The sequence below is a fragment of the Molothrus ater genome, chromosome 1 (genome assembly GCF_012460135.2).
Source record: "Molothrus ater isolate BHLD 08-10-18 breed brown headed cowbird chromosome 1, BPBGC_Mater_1.1, whole genome shotgun sequence".
NCBI lineage: Eukaryota > Metazoa > Chordata > Aves > Passeriformes > Icteridae > Molothrus > Molothrus ater.
This window is the reverse complement of record NC_050478.2, coordinates 142,238,431-142,253,782: the sequence shown is the minus strand read 5'-3', so window position 1 is coordinate 142,253,782 and position 15,352 is coordinate 142,238,431. Positions and strand designations below refer to the sequence as shown.

General features: G+C 39.3%; 1 protein-coding gene across 1 annotated transcript in view; it reads right to left on the bottom strand.

The window, feature by feature from the left end:
- Positions 1-602: 602 nt before the first annotated feature.
- Positions 603-15,352, bottom strand: part of NSMCE2 (NSE2 (MMS21) homolog, SMC5-SMC6 complex SUMO ligase) — a 128,654-nt gene continuing 113,904 nt past the window's right edge. Inside the window, exons 5-7 of the mRNA XM_036402948.2 lie at positions 4,624-4,709; positions 4,186-4,292; positions 603-1,019 (exon numbers count right to left, since the gene is read on the bottom strand). Coding sequence (XP_036258841.1) covers positions 899-1,019; positions 4,186-4,292; positions 4,624-4,709 — 314 coding nt within the window. The 3' untranslated portion in view covers positions 603-898. The remainder of the gene's footprint in view (positions 1,020-4,185; positions 4,293-4,623; positions 4,710-15,352) is intronic.

Genomic DNA, 15,352 nt, shown 5'->3' with positions numbered 1-15,352 from the left:
CTGATGTGTTCAGATCAATTTAGGCAATAAATAGTGTCACAAAGTTTAAGTTCTTTTCTGGATCTGTGCCCAAAAGCATAGATATCTGAAGCTTATACAAAAAGATTAACTGTTTTTCAATCCAAGGCATATGGTTACAATATATTTGTACTATCTGAAATTTAGTTATTGGAATACCTCTGTAAATAATTGTAATCTTCTAGCCTACAACATTAAGGTAAAGCCTTCTGGGACTCCCAAATGAAAAGAGCCTGTATTAAATGCTTCTGAATTTCAAAAGAAAAACGTAAGTCAGGGCAGAGAGTTCAAAATTATGAAAAACAAGGCCAAATCCTCAAAGCTGAGGGGTTGTTCTCTGTGGCCACAAACAAGGTATAAGTGTGCAACACTTTCTGCAAATTCATCTCCAAGGTTTGTGTTACAACATGGGCATGGTCCCAAGCACTGAAATCCTTGGTGACAGTGCCCTACTCCAACCATGCCCAGTAGTTACAGAGACAGTAACAGAACTATCTGCAACACAGAGCAAAGCACTCATTGTTACATGCTAGCAGGATCTGCATCGCTAATATGCTGAAGAAACTAGCACACTGAAAAGGAAGTTTAAATGCTGCAAAACATACTTTATTTACCAAATGCAAGCTTTTAGAAATTCAGGAAGGTAGAAAAAACCCAAACAAGTTTAACTGGAGTTCCTTATATTCCTAAGTTTAAAAAATGCTTTCAGTTACAGCAGAGACCTTCAACTTTATAAATAAAACATTTAACAATGATTTACCTATAAATGAAACACTTAACAAATAACAATGAGTTATACAACCTATTTAGAATCAGCAACTTATCTCACAAGACCTTTAATAACAAATTTAATTTTCTTTGTGGCAGTAGCATATCCAGCTCACGTGTCCTGGGTTGACCAGCTTTGTTTTTTCTGACTGTCAATCAGTCTTCTAAGTATATCATCTCGTACAAGATCTGATCCTTTTACATCAACATGGCTACAGCCCATTTTAGGACATCTGTTAAAATGAAAAGAGAGACTCTATTAAATTGGAAGAATTGTATTTTACAGATATGGGATTTGCATAACACCTGCTAGATTTATTTTTTTTTTCATTCTTCCTCTCAGTTCCTTGTTACCTCTTGTCCTCTTCACCACTTCTATGTGGAAAAAAATAAATCTATCTCAACTGGTGAGAATCATCAGCTAAAGGAAGGAAAGAAGGTGCACAGTGAGAGAAGGAGCCTTTCACCTGTATATCACTCTCTTGCTGCAAGCACACAAGCTGCCTTCATCAGCAATGATATCAGCACTGCATGGACACCTTTCTGTGTTGCTTTCTCTCTCTGCAGTCCTCTAAAAACTGCAGGTAGATACTGCTTACCTCACTAAACTGCAGTGGGGCAGTATAATCTTCACTGGCAGATAAGCAGGGAGATTATTTTCTAGGGAACCAAAAGGGAGTGAGTCTTGCCATGACTGACTGGTGAATCAGTGGACTATCTAGTTGGTGTAAAAATCAACCTGACTTTTTATGAGCTGTGAAAGCTCAGAAAGGAGAAATGGGGCCAAATTAACAGCCTCTAGATGATAATCAAATACAAAACGTCTTACAACTACTTGAAACAGCCAGATAAAGACAGCAGGGTAAAAGATATTCAGGGACCAAAGGTCATTTTCCTTCGGTGGCAGCCCAAACATACACAGATGGTATCTATAGTAAGAAGTAGCACTTTTCCTGAAATTTTTCCTCTCTTAGAGTAACATTTGTCTGAGGTGCTGAACTTATTTACACTCAGTGCTCATAACTTTTACTCCAGATTCGTCCACAGGTTACTGTGTTTGTCATAGATCAGTCATTTAATTGCTCTGTGCCTCAGTTTTCCCATTTATCACCTTAATACAGCAATAGCTTGCCAGATTAATGAATAACAAGTGCTCAGAAAGCTTCCCACATTTCCTGTAAGCATAAAGTATTAGTATGTCCTTCCAGGCAGTGGAAAATAGTGAGCAGAGCAAGAGACGTAAGAGTTGCCTCAAGGAGTGTGTGACAAGTCTGTCAGCACGGGCTGTGTGTACGTCAGCTGAAGGCTGGCAGGCAGGCACTGCACTGCCAAGGGCACTGAAGGCATCCTGTGGATTCCAACTGGGAAGTACTTGTGAGGAAACAGCCACTGTGTGTCTGCAGAGTGAGCAGCAGCTCCGATTCCAGAGCCAGGCTAGCGAGGATCCTGCCCTGCTCTGCCAGGACACCTGCTCCCACAGGAATATCCCTGGCAGGAGCACAGCCCAGCAGCCAGGCCATCAGACTGGCATTCTGAACAGGGAACTTGCTGCAATAGCTGGCCTGCTAAAACCCATCATCTTCCCACCACAGCAGATGATGGGTTTTCAAAGTAACTGCATTTTCATGAGAAAGTTTAAAATTACCGTAGGTCGGTCAGACTGGGCAGAGAAAACCAAGGAGTCCTTCTTAATTTAGTTACAGGGAAGCTGTGGCATTGCTCTGTGTGTGCTTTTCTAGCACTGGAATAACTGCTGTAAAAATGGTAAGGCTGCCAGCTAAAAGCTCAGGATTAAGAACTGCTAGTGTTCAGACTGCACAAATAATTTTGGTTTGAGGATAAGGTAGCTTTTAAAGCTGGGTGTTGTACAGCTGATATGACTTTTTTAACTCCAGAGTTTCTCTAGTCTTCCATTTCTTAAAAGGTAAAATAAAATTCAGTCCTGTGAACCTATTTGTTTTTCGGCAGAGCTGAAACTTTTGATCCACTACAACAATTCCTCCTAAATTGACATTGTTCTGATGGATTTAACAACACAGAGAAATATTTAGATACGAAGTCATAAATTCAGTATCAGAGAAAGTATTCTTGTCATTGGGCTGTTAAGCACATGCTTTTTAGCCTCTCCCTATCCTCCAGAACACTCACTTTCCTCCAACTTGAGAGCTATTACCCAATTCCTGTTCATTTTTCCAGCCAAGTTTCTGTCCACCCATGTTGCTGGTTTTGTTGTTATTCCCAGTTATTCCCATTGCAGATTTTTCCCTAGATCTTGTAACACAAGCAAGGTGCTTCCATCTAGTTCTTCAAGCTGTCTTGACACTGAGATAGTGGCTGGGCATCCCAAATGATGCTTGGTTTTATAGCAGTGCTTTCCTGTAACAGGGAAGGAGCATGGAATAAAAACTCCAGCTCCACCTTTGTAACCCTCGTGGAGGACTGTGTAGAGCCTCACACAAATGCCAGAGCAACAGATGGAGGAAATAAGCTGCCTGTGGCATTATCTTCAGGGAAATCAGGTTGCTGGTCCCCAACAGACCTTCCTAAGCAAACTGCACATTTATTAAGAACTCCACAACTGGTAAGTTTCCATGAAATCATCAGCCTCAAAGCAGGAAGGTCTAGCATAAATGGTATAAAAACAAAGGTGAAATCAATGATGAGATGATATGTCCTCTCAACTTGCTCCCAAAAGCATTAGTGTTCAAGCCTCTTCTTTTTCTACTTTTTTTCTGTTTTTTTCTTTAAATCATTATCATTTTCAAATTTATTGTGCAGATTTTGAGGTTTAAAAATTCATCTTTTACATCTTTTCATTCAAAAAAATATGTCCCATGTGGACAGACTATTTTGGTGATATAAGGAAAGAATTATTTAACTGCATCATGGTAGGAACTGCACTGCACTATCTAATCTCATTTTTTAATTCTATCTAAAATGTTGTGGTTTAATATTTCTCACTTTAACAGTTGTTTTAATATTTCTCAGCTGTATTGGAATATAATTGCAAAAGAAGGTGCACGGAGGAAATTTTTTTTTTCATTTACTTCAAGGCATGCTACATAACCAGTGGGAACAAATCAGCAACTAAATTTTAGGAAACTGAGGTCTCTCTTTGTTGGTCATGGCTATATGAAATCCCTTTACTTCTGTTGTGCAGCTACAAGTAGCTGTAACTTCCCCACACAATTCCTGAATATTTCCTTACACACTGTTTTCATTAAAAAGAAAAGCACCTTCACGTGTCTAGTTCTAATGAGGAGGCTGTGATTTGGGCAAATGCTGAAGTTTTACTTTCTGCAGCCTTTCCAATCCAAATACATTTCCTAGAACAAGTGGAGTAAAATTCCACTTACACAGCAGAGCAAATAGCCTTTCCACACATTCTTTTTAGCTTACCGGACTTTTTTCTTTTTCTGCTTCTGAGTCTGGATCATTTCTAGAATGGCATCTTCTTCATAAATATGTCCACAGACCTTGTTCCTCACTGGCCTCTTCATTGTCACCTGCAATCAGTAAGGATTGATTTAAGGGAACTGATAATGCCCATGAAAATGCTTCTTCTGAGATTTTATGTGAAACAGCAGAAGTGTGTTTGCCACTCATACATGGCATTCCAGTCACATACGGGATGAGGTCCTGCTTGGTACACTGCATTCCCACTTACATGGGTTTTCTTCCCAAGCTCTATTGCTCTTTTCTGAAAATGCTTAAAATTTATAATATTGTTGTTATATATAATGTTGTTTAATAGGTACTGCAGATTTGTAATACACAAACCAATGAAGAATATGAAATAACTACTTCTCTGTCAATTACTGTAGCAGTGATACATACCTGTGTAATGGGACAAATAAAGTTCATCTGACTCCGAGTCACAGCTAAATCTTCATCGATTTGTTCAATGGTGTCATTACCATGATCTTATTTATGAGAAAGTAGAATGGCAAAAAGAAAAAAAAGTTTCTTGTTTAATGTAGATTGCCAATATTTAAAATAAGCTAATAAAATCCAACATTTGCCAAGCACTGTCTCACAGTGATATCTAAAATACCACAGCATGTTTCTGCACCACTCCATGAACAAGACACTGCAAAAAATACTGTACTAGAATATCTTTTAGAAAATGTGGATTTTTATATTGTAACCACTTTGTGTGTGTGTGTGTGTGTGTGTGTGTGTGTGTGTGTGTGTGTGTGTGTGTGTGGCTATTTACAGGCAATGCCAGAAAGAAAGGCTGGGAAGGAGAGCAGTCTGGCCTGAAGATATGCAAAACCTTTGGTATTCACTATTCAAGTTCACCAAAACCCAGTTACACAGAGGTGAGTCCCCAGAACCTAACAAAAGATGAGGTAGAGCAGATCTGGCAGTCCTACCCTCAATATCAGTTTGTATTTGAGTGTCATAAATGGGCTTGCTGTATAGCCTGTACATACTGTACGCACTTTAAAAGGAATTTGTACTGTTTATCATAATGTATCATTTATAAAGCAATGCTGTTGTTTTTTGATAAGACTATAATTAGTGAAAAACAAAAGCCAAAAAGTGTCACGGTCAACAGAAATATTATTGAAGTAACCTTAAAGAGGAGAGGCAGAGTGAAATTTCTGACAATTCCCAGAAAACACCCAGTGGCACAATGCCAGGGGATAAAGGGCAGACAAATGAGAATAAATCCATCTAGAGCTGGAGGATCTGCAGGTCTCCACCTTTACCAGAAGAAGAAAGCAAGATATAAGCAACTCTGTGCACTCAGGGGCACACTAACTAGTGTTCATGCAGAAGTTAGTTAGCCAAAGTCAAAAGCTGAGACATGGGAGCAGCTAAGGAAAAGACAAATGTGTGTGTGTGTGTGTGTGTGTGTGTGTGTGTGTGTATACATGTATTTATATTTATATTTATATATATTTAGAGAGAGAGAGAGAACTAAGTATAGCCTTAATGAATTACATACATGTTGTTTTATCTTCTAGCTCTCCTCTGTTATTGCAAATCTAGGCTTTTAGTTGAATGCATTTGTTTATCTTTGAATCTTATCTGGTAATAGCAGCAAATTTAACACCTGCCATAGCTTTCCATTCCTTTGGGGTAGTTCTGCAATGACTTTGCAGAGGCAGAGAAGGGCCCTGGGGTGCAGTCCTCAAGGTGTCCCAAGCAAAGAGAACGTTTTTCTTTCTAGCTGCACAAGCTGCACCCCAAGGGAGGAGTGAGAAACACCAGTGAACACAGAGAGTTCAGAATTACTTCATGATTTGCCTTCTACAGTGCCTCAGCCTGGGTTCCCTGTGCTGCTGTTGCACACTATCAGCCAATCTCTGCCTCCCTGGTATTCAGTCTTCCACATCTGTTAAGGACCAGTGTTTCCTAACTTATGGTCAGTGCTGCATGCCTGTGTGATACTATCACCTTCCGGATGATACCAGCAGACATCACCCATGGAGCAACCAAATCCTCTCACACCCAGCCTAGGCTGAGCTCGCTGCCCTGGGAGCCAGCACAGCCCTGGCTGGGGGACTCCTGGCATTGACGTTGCAGCCATTGCTCCAACACAGCACCTCTTGGTATGCCAGGCCTATTTCCAGACCTTCCTCCTTAACAGAGCTTGCCTTTCTTTCTATTTCAGTATTCCAACCATTTAGGAATGTTTCTGACCCAGTGCTCTTACCCCAGGTATTGGGGTTGGAACTAGGTGACCTTTAAGGTCCCTTCCAACCCAAACCATCTTATAATTCTACTCCTGTGAATACCACAGGAATACTCAGGCATTCATCAAGGGTATTTCTGTGTCTGCTACTAAGGTCTCATGCAATCAACAGGGTGTGGATTCTGGGGGAAAAGGAGCTCAAATGTCCAATGTCAATCATAATTTCAAGGCTTTAATCTCCAAGAATATTAACATACCTTCACCAGATACTGACCACCTAACAAAAGGTCAAATCAGAAGGAAAAAGTGGGCACAATTTAACTATAAATACCAAAACTGCAATGGTATGGACACCAGAAATGCACTTGTGTTAGTCACCAGTTTTCAGAAAAAAACTCTGCGACATATTATCCTTAAATTGCTCATATATATGGTTTATTCTATCATAAGCACATAGTATTTGAAGAAAGCACAACTTTTGCACAACTTTGGGAAAGAGGGTTTTTTTAAATAAAGCTTTTGAAATACCAAGCAATGGGTGAAATCCCACTAGGACAGCAAGGCTAAGCAATATTGGAGTTATTGGCATGTGGCAGCTTTGGAAAGAGCAAATTATCCCAGGCTGGGGTACCTTTTTCCCATACTGGCTTTGGAGGTGATTCAGATGCCTCATGTTTAATGGTTGAAATTTCATGAGTTGAGACCTAATCCTTGTAGGTGGGGTATATTAATCTTCTTGGATTCAAAGTGTCCTCTTGCTGCAATCTTATCTTAAACACTTCAGGTTGCACTTCATTTGCAAAGATTTTGTATACAGCCTATCAGAGTGGGGCCCTGGCTTCAAGGGGTGATCACAGCCCAAATGAATCATTATTTAAAATATTTCCTTTTCATAATCAGCTAATATTTTTAAAAACAAATATGCAAGACTGGGATGATGCAAGTAATACCTCAAGCATGTCAATAGCAAATTACCATAAATCAGATAAACCACCCACAGATTTGTTGCTATTGCTTGATGTTCTACATTACAGGAGAAGAAAGGAAAATCACTTTTTTCAGTGACAGTAAATTTTGCAGACATTACACAAGACATACACACACATCCTAAGCTGGTCAGAAAGATGCTCTAAACTGTAGCTCTATATCTGTAGCCTCTTATTGAAAAATGTTTTCATTATGGTCAAAGGGATTTTTTTACCAAATGAAATGTATGAAAATTTTGAGGATCTAAATTGGAAGTCTGACTATTCTACAGAAAGAAATAAAAACACTGGATCATACATACTTCAGCTAAGTCAGGTTATAGTTTTATAAAATTGAGTTTTCCTTGCAAATTAAAACCAGACGCAGAAAACACTAAGTTATTGTTCCCAAAATTGCCTTAAGTAACAGAAGTGTACATCTTAAGTAACAGAAGTAACATCTATTTTGGTAGTCTGAAAGATCACATATTAAGTGCCTTAACAGTTTCTAGTTTTCCATTCCAGCCAACTGAAACATGTTATGAGTATTAGTAACACATTTTCTATCTTGCTATCTCAGCAATGATGTTTAAAGCTGTTGTAATAAAACTGCATTCTTATAAAGGTATCTATTTTTGGTAACACATCATAATGAATTTTGCAACTGCCAACGGTTTTTTTACTTCTTCAATTTTAATTAAAAGCTGGTATTAATTTATATCTTTATCACTTTCATCTCTTGATAATATTGTGACTAACATGCCTTTGCTCAGTTTTTACTTTGCTGAGAGAGACTCAGGACTTTTAAGACAAGAAGAACTTTTAAAAATAGGAAAACCATAGTGCAGAGACATTAACTGCTGAATTGTGAATGATACTAAGCATAGATAATATACATGTTAAAAAAACATGAGAGGAAAAATCCTCTCCACTGTCATTGCTATTTCTGTGACCAAGAGACTGCTGCCTGCTCACTGCTCCCAGTGTCAGCAATGCCCTCTCCCCAATTTCTGTTTCTCTAACCTGGTTCTCAGTGAGTACATGTTGCAATGTAAACTCAATTGATTTATTTCCTTTTGTGCTGGGCTGTTCTGCCTTCTCACCTGCCACAGTCAGACACTAATCCTGAGAATCAAAGGGTAATGTTAAGCATGTGGGATTGAGTCTTTGTAAGCCTGAGACACCAGACAGACAAGGTCTTGGCTCCCAAGAGGGTCTATTGTACTGCTGACTCCATAGAAATAACAGCAACTCATCCAGGCTGGGAAAAATCCTATCTCTGAGAGCTCCAAGAAAAACATGAATGTTATGAGGACAAGTCAGATGCCAAGTGTTCCTGCCAGCAGGGCACAGAAAATAATGAAAGGTGGGGGAGGAGAAGGACGCTGTCACATCCAAGAGTTGTGTTCTAGGAGTCAGAAGACATCTGGGCTGAGGAAAGGCCAGGGCCAAGTCTAAAGGAAGGACCTGACACTGCTGAGAACAGCAGGTAATGCTTGAAAGTGGGTCAGCATGCCCATCACTGCTCTGAATTTGGGTTAGCCTTCAGTCCAGAGAAGCACACCAGAACAACTGTCCAGTGTCCTTCCCTAGGGATGGATCTGCAGTAAATGGTGTAGGAGTGAAAGAAGAGGGGACACAGAGAGTAATACCTTCCTGGCAAACTCTCCAGTCTCTAGCAATTTGTGGCCAAGGACTTCCTGAGTCAGAGGTAATATCTTCATACTTAATAAGCCCTGGAGTTTTCCTTCAATGAATTTGTCTAAACTTGGAGAGGGGAATTTCGTCCTGGACCTTTCAGCTTGCTTAGAGACAGTTATCTTTGCTAGAAAGGTTAGCAACAGTTTAATTTTCCTTGAAAATTACTGCAGAGGCTGCAGGTTACAGTTTAATTTGATTTTTAAGAGGGAAAATAAGGTGTGCAAGCTACAGCTGCAGTCAAACAGTTCAAAGGCTTTGCACTTTTTGCCAGAGGCATGTGATAGTTTAATTTGCCAACCAAGCCAAACTAGGCTTTGCATTGAAGTACATTACAATTTGATTACTTGCTGGTGTTGCAATACAAAGTTGATCTAAGGAAGGTGGCCTCTAACATGTTGCTCCAGATTGCAATTGCAAATTTACTTGCTCCTGCCCAGGCCAAGCAACTTGCTGGTAATTTACTGCCAAGTGCTTTGTATGAGCCCTGTTTGACAGGAACTTGTGTAAAAAGCACACAGAGGTGCATTTGGTCCATCCAAAATAAAATGACAATCCTGTAAATGTAAGCCATTCTTATTTTCCTGGAGTATGAAATACAAATTAGATTAATGTATTACCAAATTTTTAGTTCCTTTACATAATAGTGAAGAAGGAAAGGATCATGTCTTGCACTAAATATCAATCCTCTAAAAACTCCTTTAATGCCATCAAATTCAGAGCTCTCGTATATTTTACAGTACTTTGTCCCACTAAGCTACAGGTCTTATAAATTACACTATTCTAAATGGAAATACTGTTCCCATTTTACCCATTCACTGCTGGGTAGAGCTGCTTGATGCCAGTTTTCCAGAATGGCCTTTAAATGAAGAGAAGCTGTGATTTGATGGAAATGTTATTGGACAACTCTTAAAGAAATAATGTACATGAAGGAGATTTAAAGACACTTGCAGCTAGATACAATTTTCTGTTTAATATATTAATAATAAAATATGACTACGAATCCTAGGGAAAGAAAAAACAACAAGAACTCCAGAAAACCCTGCGAAATCTCCAACTCACACACTAATCAAAGTGAGAAAAGAACAACTTTGCCTTTAGATTTTGGAAAATTCAGACTGTTCCCACTGAAATTCAGCGGGAACTGTGTCTGTAAAACAGAAAGGATATCTTTGATTATAAACCACACAACTCAAACAATTTGGTAGGCAAACAGAGAGGCAGCTTTCTTGCTCCTTCTGTTATTGCAAAAAAACATGAGAAATCCACACTTCAAAGTCCTGGGATGACATTTTAAACGGCAGTTTCCTCATTGCTGCTGCTTGGACTCAGCCTGAAGAAGCTGCTGGGGGAGATGAAGATTACCTAAAAAGATGTCATGAAGGCTCATCAGTAAGCTCAGAGGAGCTACTGTTTCTGGAAAACCTAAGGTGGTCGTATTTTTCCATCTTAACTACCATCGCCCACGATGACATGTAAACTTAAGAAGCAGGTTAAGTACCAGAGACTTGCTGAAAATAAACCAAACTGATAAACACTGCTCAAAAAACCAGGAAACTCTAGGTCTACATGAATGCAAGCTAGGCATGGGACAATGGAGCACAAGTATGAAGGATGCCACAGTATGAACAAAACATGAAAACTGGAATATCTTATGAGGAAAAAATATATCAGACACAAACTACTAAATTGTAAATACATTTTTATTACTTCGGCTTTCTCCTGCTCTTCAGAAGAAAAAAGGCTGAGCAATCACTGCTTCATGCAGTATAAAAAAGGCAATTGCCATGCTTAGAGAGCATAATTTCATGTATCAGAGATGAGAAGAATATCACACACATTTGGAAAATGAAGAAATTCACTCCAGGCACATGAAAGAAGAAGTTGCAAAAGATGCAACCAGGAAAAAAAAAGCCTACCATTTCATTAGAAGATGAACCACTTTCCATTACTAACATTGTGGTCAGAATCTGGAATGTCACTGATGCAATGCTAACCATCAAATGACATGAACATGTAGGGCTTGCCTACACAGGGAAGTTGTTGCAAAATAAGCGAGGGTGTGAATTCAGAATGCATTAACTACTTGGCACTAACTCAGTGTGTGGACACTCCTATTCTGCACTAGGAGTGCCTTTTGGCTGTTTAGCCTAATCCACTTCCACACTGGACTTGAGGAAGGCACTGTTAATCCTGGGCTGGAGTGGTGAGAGGACAGCTGTTGGTATTGACAGTGGAGGGGAGGCCCATCCATTTTTGCAGAAGTCCCTAGCAGTCCCTGGATGGCCTACTCTGTAAATTTAACTCATATTTTCTCAGAACAGTCCATTGTAAGTATTCTCTACAAGCAGAAATCATGTCTATGACAACTGTCAACATCAGGTATCTGGTAACATCATGTATCTGGTAACCCCTGTGGCTGGGAGTCACTTTGCCCATTTCAGTATGTCATTTGTGTGTTCTTGTAGACATCCCCTTCTAAAAAGGTGCACTGGTGAGGGATTTTCAGGTGGAACATTCTGCTAGAATATGCTCCTGAACAGAACTGTTCCAGGATAACAGACAGAAAACACTAAGAGCAGTGATGGGGCAAGCACACCAGGTAGCAGTGTCCCTGCAGTCCATCCAACAGGCTGCTATGGAACCAGGGAGCAGAAAACCCCCCAGCTACACCAAATGATCATACTCCTAGAAAATTAGCACTCAGATTGCCATTTCAATCTGTCTCTTCACATTCTCCTCACAAGACTTTTTGACAAAGACTTCTCTGTTTTCCTATTCTAAACAGCTCTCTGAAAACACCTTAGAGTAATAACTCACCTGCCCTAGTGCCAGGAGAGTTGTGAATACAGACACATGGAGTTTGTCACGTGTTGGGGGCACAGGTAGGAATATCTATAAACTATACCATGAGAGGGATGAAGCTCTAATCCCTGAAGACTAACCTGTTGATTTTGTGATTGGCAAGAATGACACAGGCTCAGCACCTCTGAAACTGCAGAGAAAGCACAGGAAAGAGCAATGTGTCACCTTTGAGAATGGGCAGATTTATAATACAGAAAACCAGCTCCAGCACCCCTTTCATCCAAAGAAAGGAGGGGAGAACAGATGTGCTTCTCTTTACCAGAAGACTGATGTAAAATATTGTTCTTGAATAAAGACGTGAGTACAAATAAGAAAATGTGAAAACAAAATGGTGAGAACAAAATACCCTTTTTTCCACCCCCTAAATGTTGAAGCACTTGAAATAAATTTTTAGGTGCTATATTTTATCTTAAAATAAGTCTTAATGAAGACAGCATTTGGAATTTTCTTCTTAGTGATGCATTTTAATACTTTACAATGCTTTCTAAAATTCTTACCTACTTTCAGAATGAGTTTACTTAATTTTAAAATGTAACATCAAATGAATATAATTCAATGTGTAGTGAAGCACTACATATATCACATAACCTTTTGAGCTTTATTATTAGGATGTATAAAAAGAGAAGTTGTGTTAATTTCCCAAGTTTTTTAATAGAAATATTTTTTTTCTGTATTTTGCATATAAATTTCACCATTCCAGTTGTTCTGAATTCTTCAGCTTTCCACTGCCTGGAACACCTCTGGGATAGCCTGGCACTGCTTAAGACACTGGCTGGGTACTTGCTTGGGGCTGCATCTCCTGCTCTGCTCCTGCCTTGGTTACCAGCCCACAGTCCTGACAATCTCCTTAGAAGGGGAATTTTTCTTAACCAACAAATCCTGTGTAGAAGTACTAACACCCTTCTGCTTCTCTTGAACACAAAGCACTCCAGAAAGAGGTCAATTATATGATTGTGACCATTTCATTGGTGGAAAACTGAGGCACAGGGCAGGAACACATCCAGAACAACCAGCACCCTGTGTTTTAGACCATTGTCTTTCCCATTAGACCTCACTGTCTTACCCCTGACAACTAAGGCTACAAATGATTTCCAAATACATTCTTAGTGAATGCATCAGTTCCACACTAAAAGCAAAAAATACAACACAGAAAAAAACAAGTATGTTCTAGTAATTGCACAATATCTGGTTGTTTATTCTAAGAACACCAACACTTGCACTGGAGAACACATGGTAATTTTCTAGTAAGTCATATTTATAAAATAATACATCTTTGCTAAGTTACATGAAAACAAAGAAAAAATAATAATTCATATCAAAACAAAATAAGAAATAAAACTGAGTTGTTGTTTAGGGGGGTTTTAAGAGGGACTTACAGCAGTTGGCCATTGCTCCATCATAAAACTGCATGGTTTCCATTTAGATTAAAGCAGGTTGACATATTGCCTGTGTGTGTATGAAGACATTCTGCATTAGCAGATCTTCACTGTAAGAGCCCTCAGTAAAATGTTCCCTAAAAGTAAAAATGTTCCTAATCCCAGTATATAGAGCATCCTCCAAAACAATGTCATGGTGGCCAAACATAATGTTGGCATTGGTTTGAGATGATTTTTCTCAACCTGTCCTGTGATGTAAGATTAGGCTTCTTGAGTGGCAGTCAGTAGAAAAAAGTCTAATGCTAGAGCCCTGAGCTATAAATACTCCTGGATTATAACTGCAGAAGCCTTGTAGCTTCTGATGGTAATTAGTAGTTAATTTTAAGTCTGATTGATATTTATTTTAAATCCCTTTCTGCAGATTCTCATGTGCCAAGGAGTGTAACTGGCAGAGTGCACCTTCTTTAATGCTACATGCATCAGAAAACTCTTATCATTCTATCACTGTCATTTATATCACAAAACATGCACTTCTGACTTCACCTTGACATTCTGCATGGTGCAGATAACAGAACAGAGAATCTGGAAATGCCTGTGCTTTATAGAAAACATGCTGGGATGACTGTGAGGGGCTTAACTAAGGTCCAACACTGGGCACAGTCTTTTAAACCCTCAAGGTCGCTCTATGCCTACACTCTTCTTCTCCAGATCAGCTTTAATAGGGGAGTGAACTGGGACAGAAAAAGGACCTGAACAGCCTCAGCACAGATGCACACAGCAGCAGAAACAAGAATGGCAGAGCAGGACAAGCAGAACAAGGGAATCTAATGTTGAATTGATGGGACAGCAGTTGCAGTGTCACTGGTACTTTTTAATAGGGATAATAAGCACACAGCTAAATCACAGGGCACCCTGCACAGTCTTCATCTTTCTAGCAAAGGAGTTAACATTACACTCATTATTTTAGTCTTATTACCAGAATGGAATAACATCATAGTTTACCTCTTAAGAACTATTAATTTTTCTTGCACTATTTGGTTGGCACTTCAGCCCTTGCAGAAACACATACAATCCTTACATGATGCTGAGGAAGATTGAGGGTTTATATCTCAAAATAAACAGTTTAATATAAGTGAAACAATCAAGCTGCACTAATTACAGAAGGAGACCAAAACTGAATACAGAAGAGCTACTCCAAGGAATCACCTTTTTGTCGCTGCTTCTTTCATATCAGCAATCAAGCAGATTGTAGCCTTACAACCCAGAATTTAGGGTAGCTCAGTGTTACTGGCACTTTCTGGTTTGTAAAGGTAGTTTAAGATTCCTCCTTTTCTATACATTTGGATAGAGCTAGTAATAATATGGAGGAGCTGGGTTCAGTAACTGGAAGGAATGGAAAACTTTTAAGGATTAAATCAATATATTAAAGGGGATCAGAAGAAAATTGGAGAGAGACTTTTACCAGGGCCTGCAGCAGCAGGGCAAGGAGCAGAGCTTTTAAACTGCCAGAGTACAGATTAGATTGGGTGTGAGGAAGACATTCTTTACTGTGAGTACAGATTAGATTGGGTGTGAGGAAGACATTCTTTACTGTGAGTGTGGTGACACACTGGAACAGAAGAAGCTGTGAAAGCCCCATGCCTGAAAGTGTTGGACAGGTCTTTGAGCAGCCTGATTTTGCAGAGTATGTCCATGGGAGAGGGGTTGGAACTAGATAATCTCTAAAGGTCCCTTAAACCCAAACCATGTATAGTATTTCCCTGATTCCAAGGTTTTATTTACAGATACCAGTCCTGGCAGATAACAGTTTTTTGAAATCAAATACCACCTTGGCATGGCATGCATGCCAACACTAGAACATGTAACACAATTTAGAACATTATTTGTTAGATCAAGAAAATGAAATGCACTTTTAGTAAAGACCAAAAAGGGAGTCTCTCCTTTAAAAAATGGAACAATAGAAAATTCTAGTCACAGACAAATGGCACAGTTAAGCTCTCCCTATGACAAAACACACT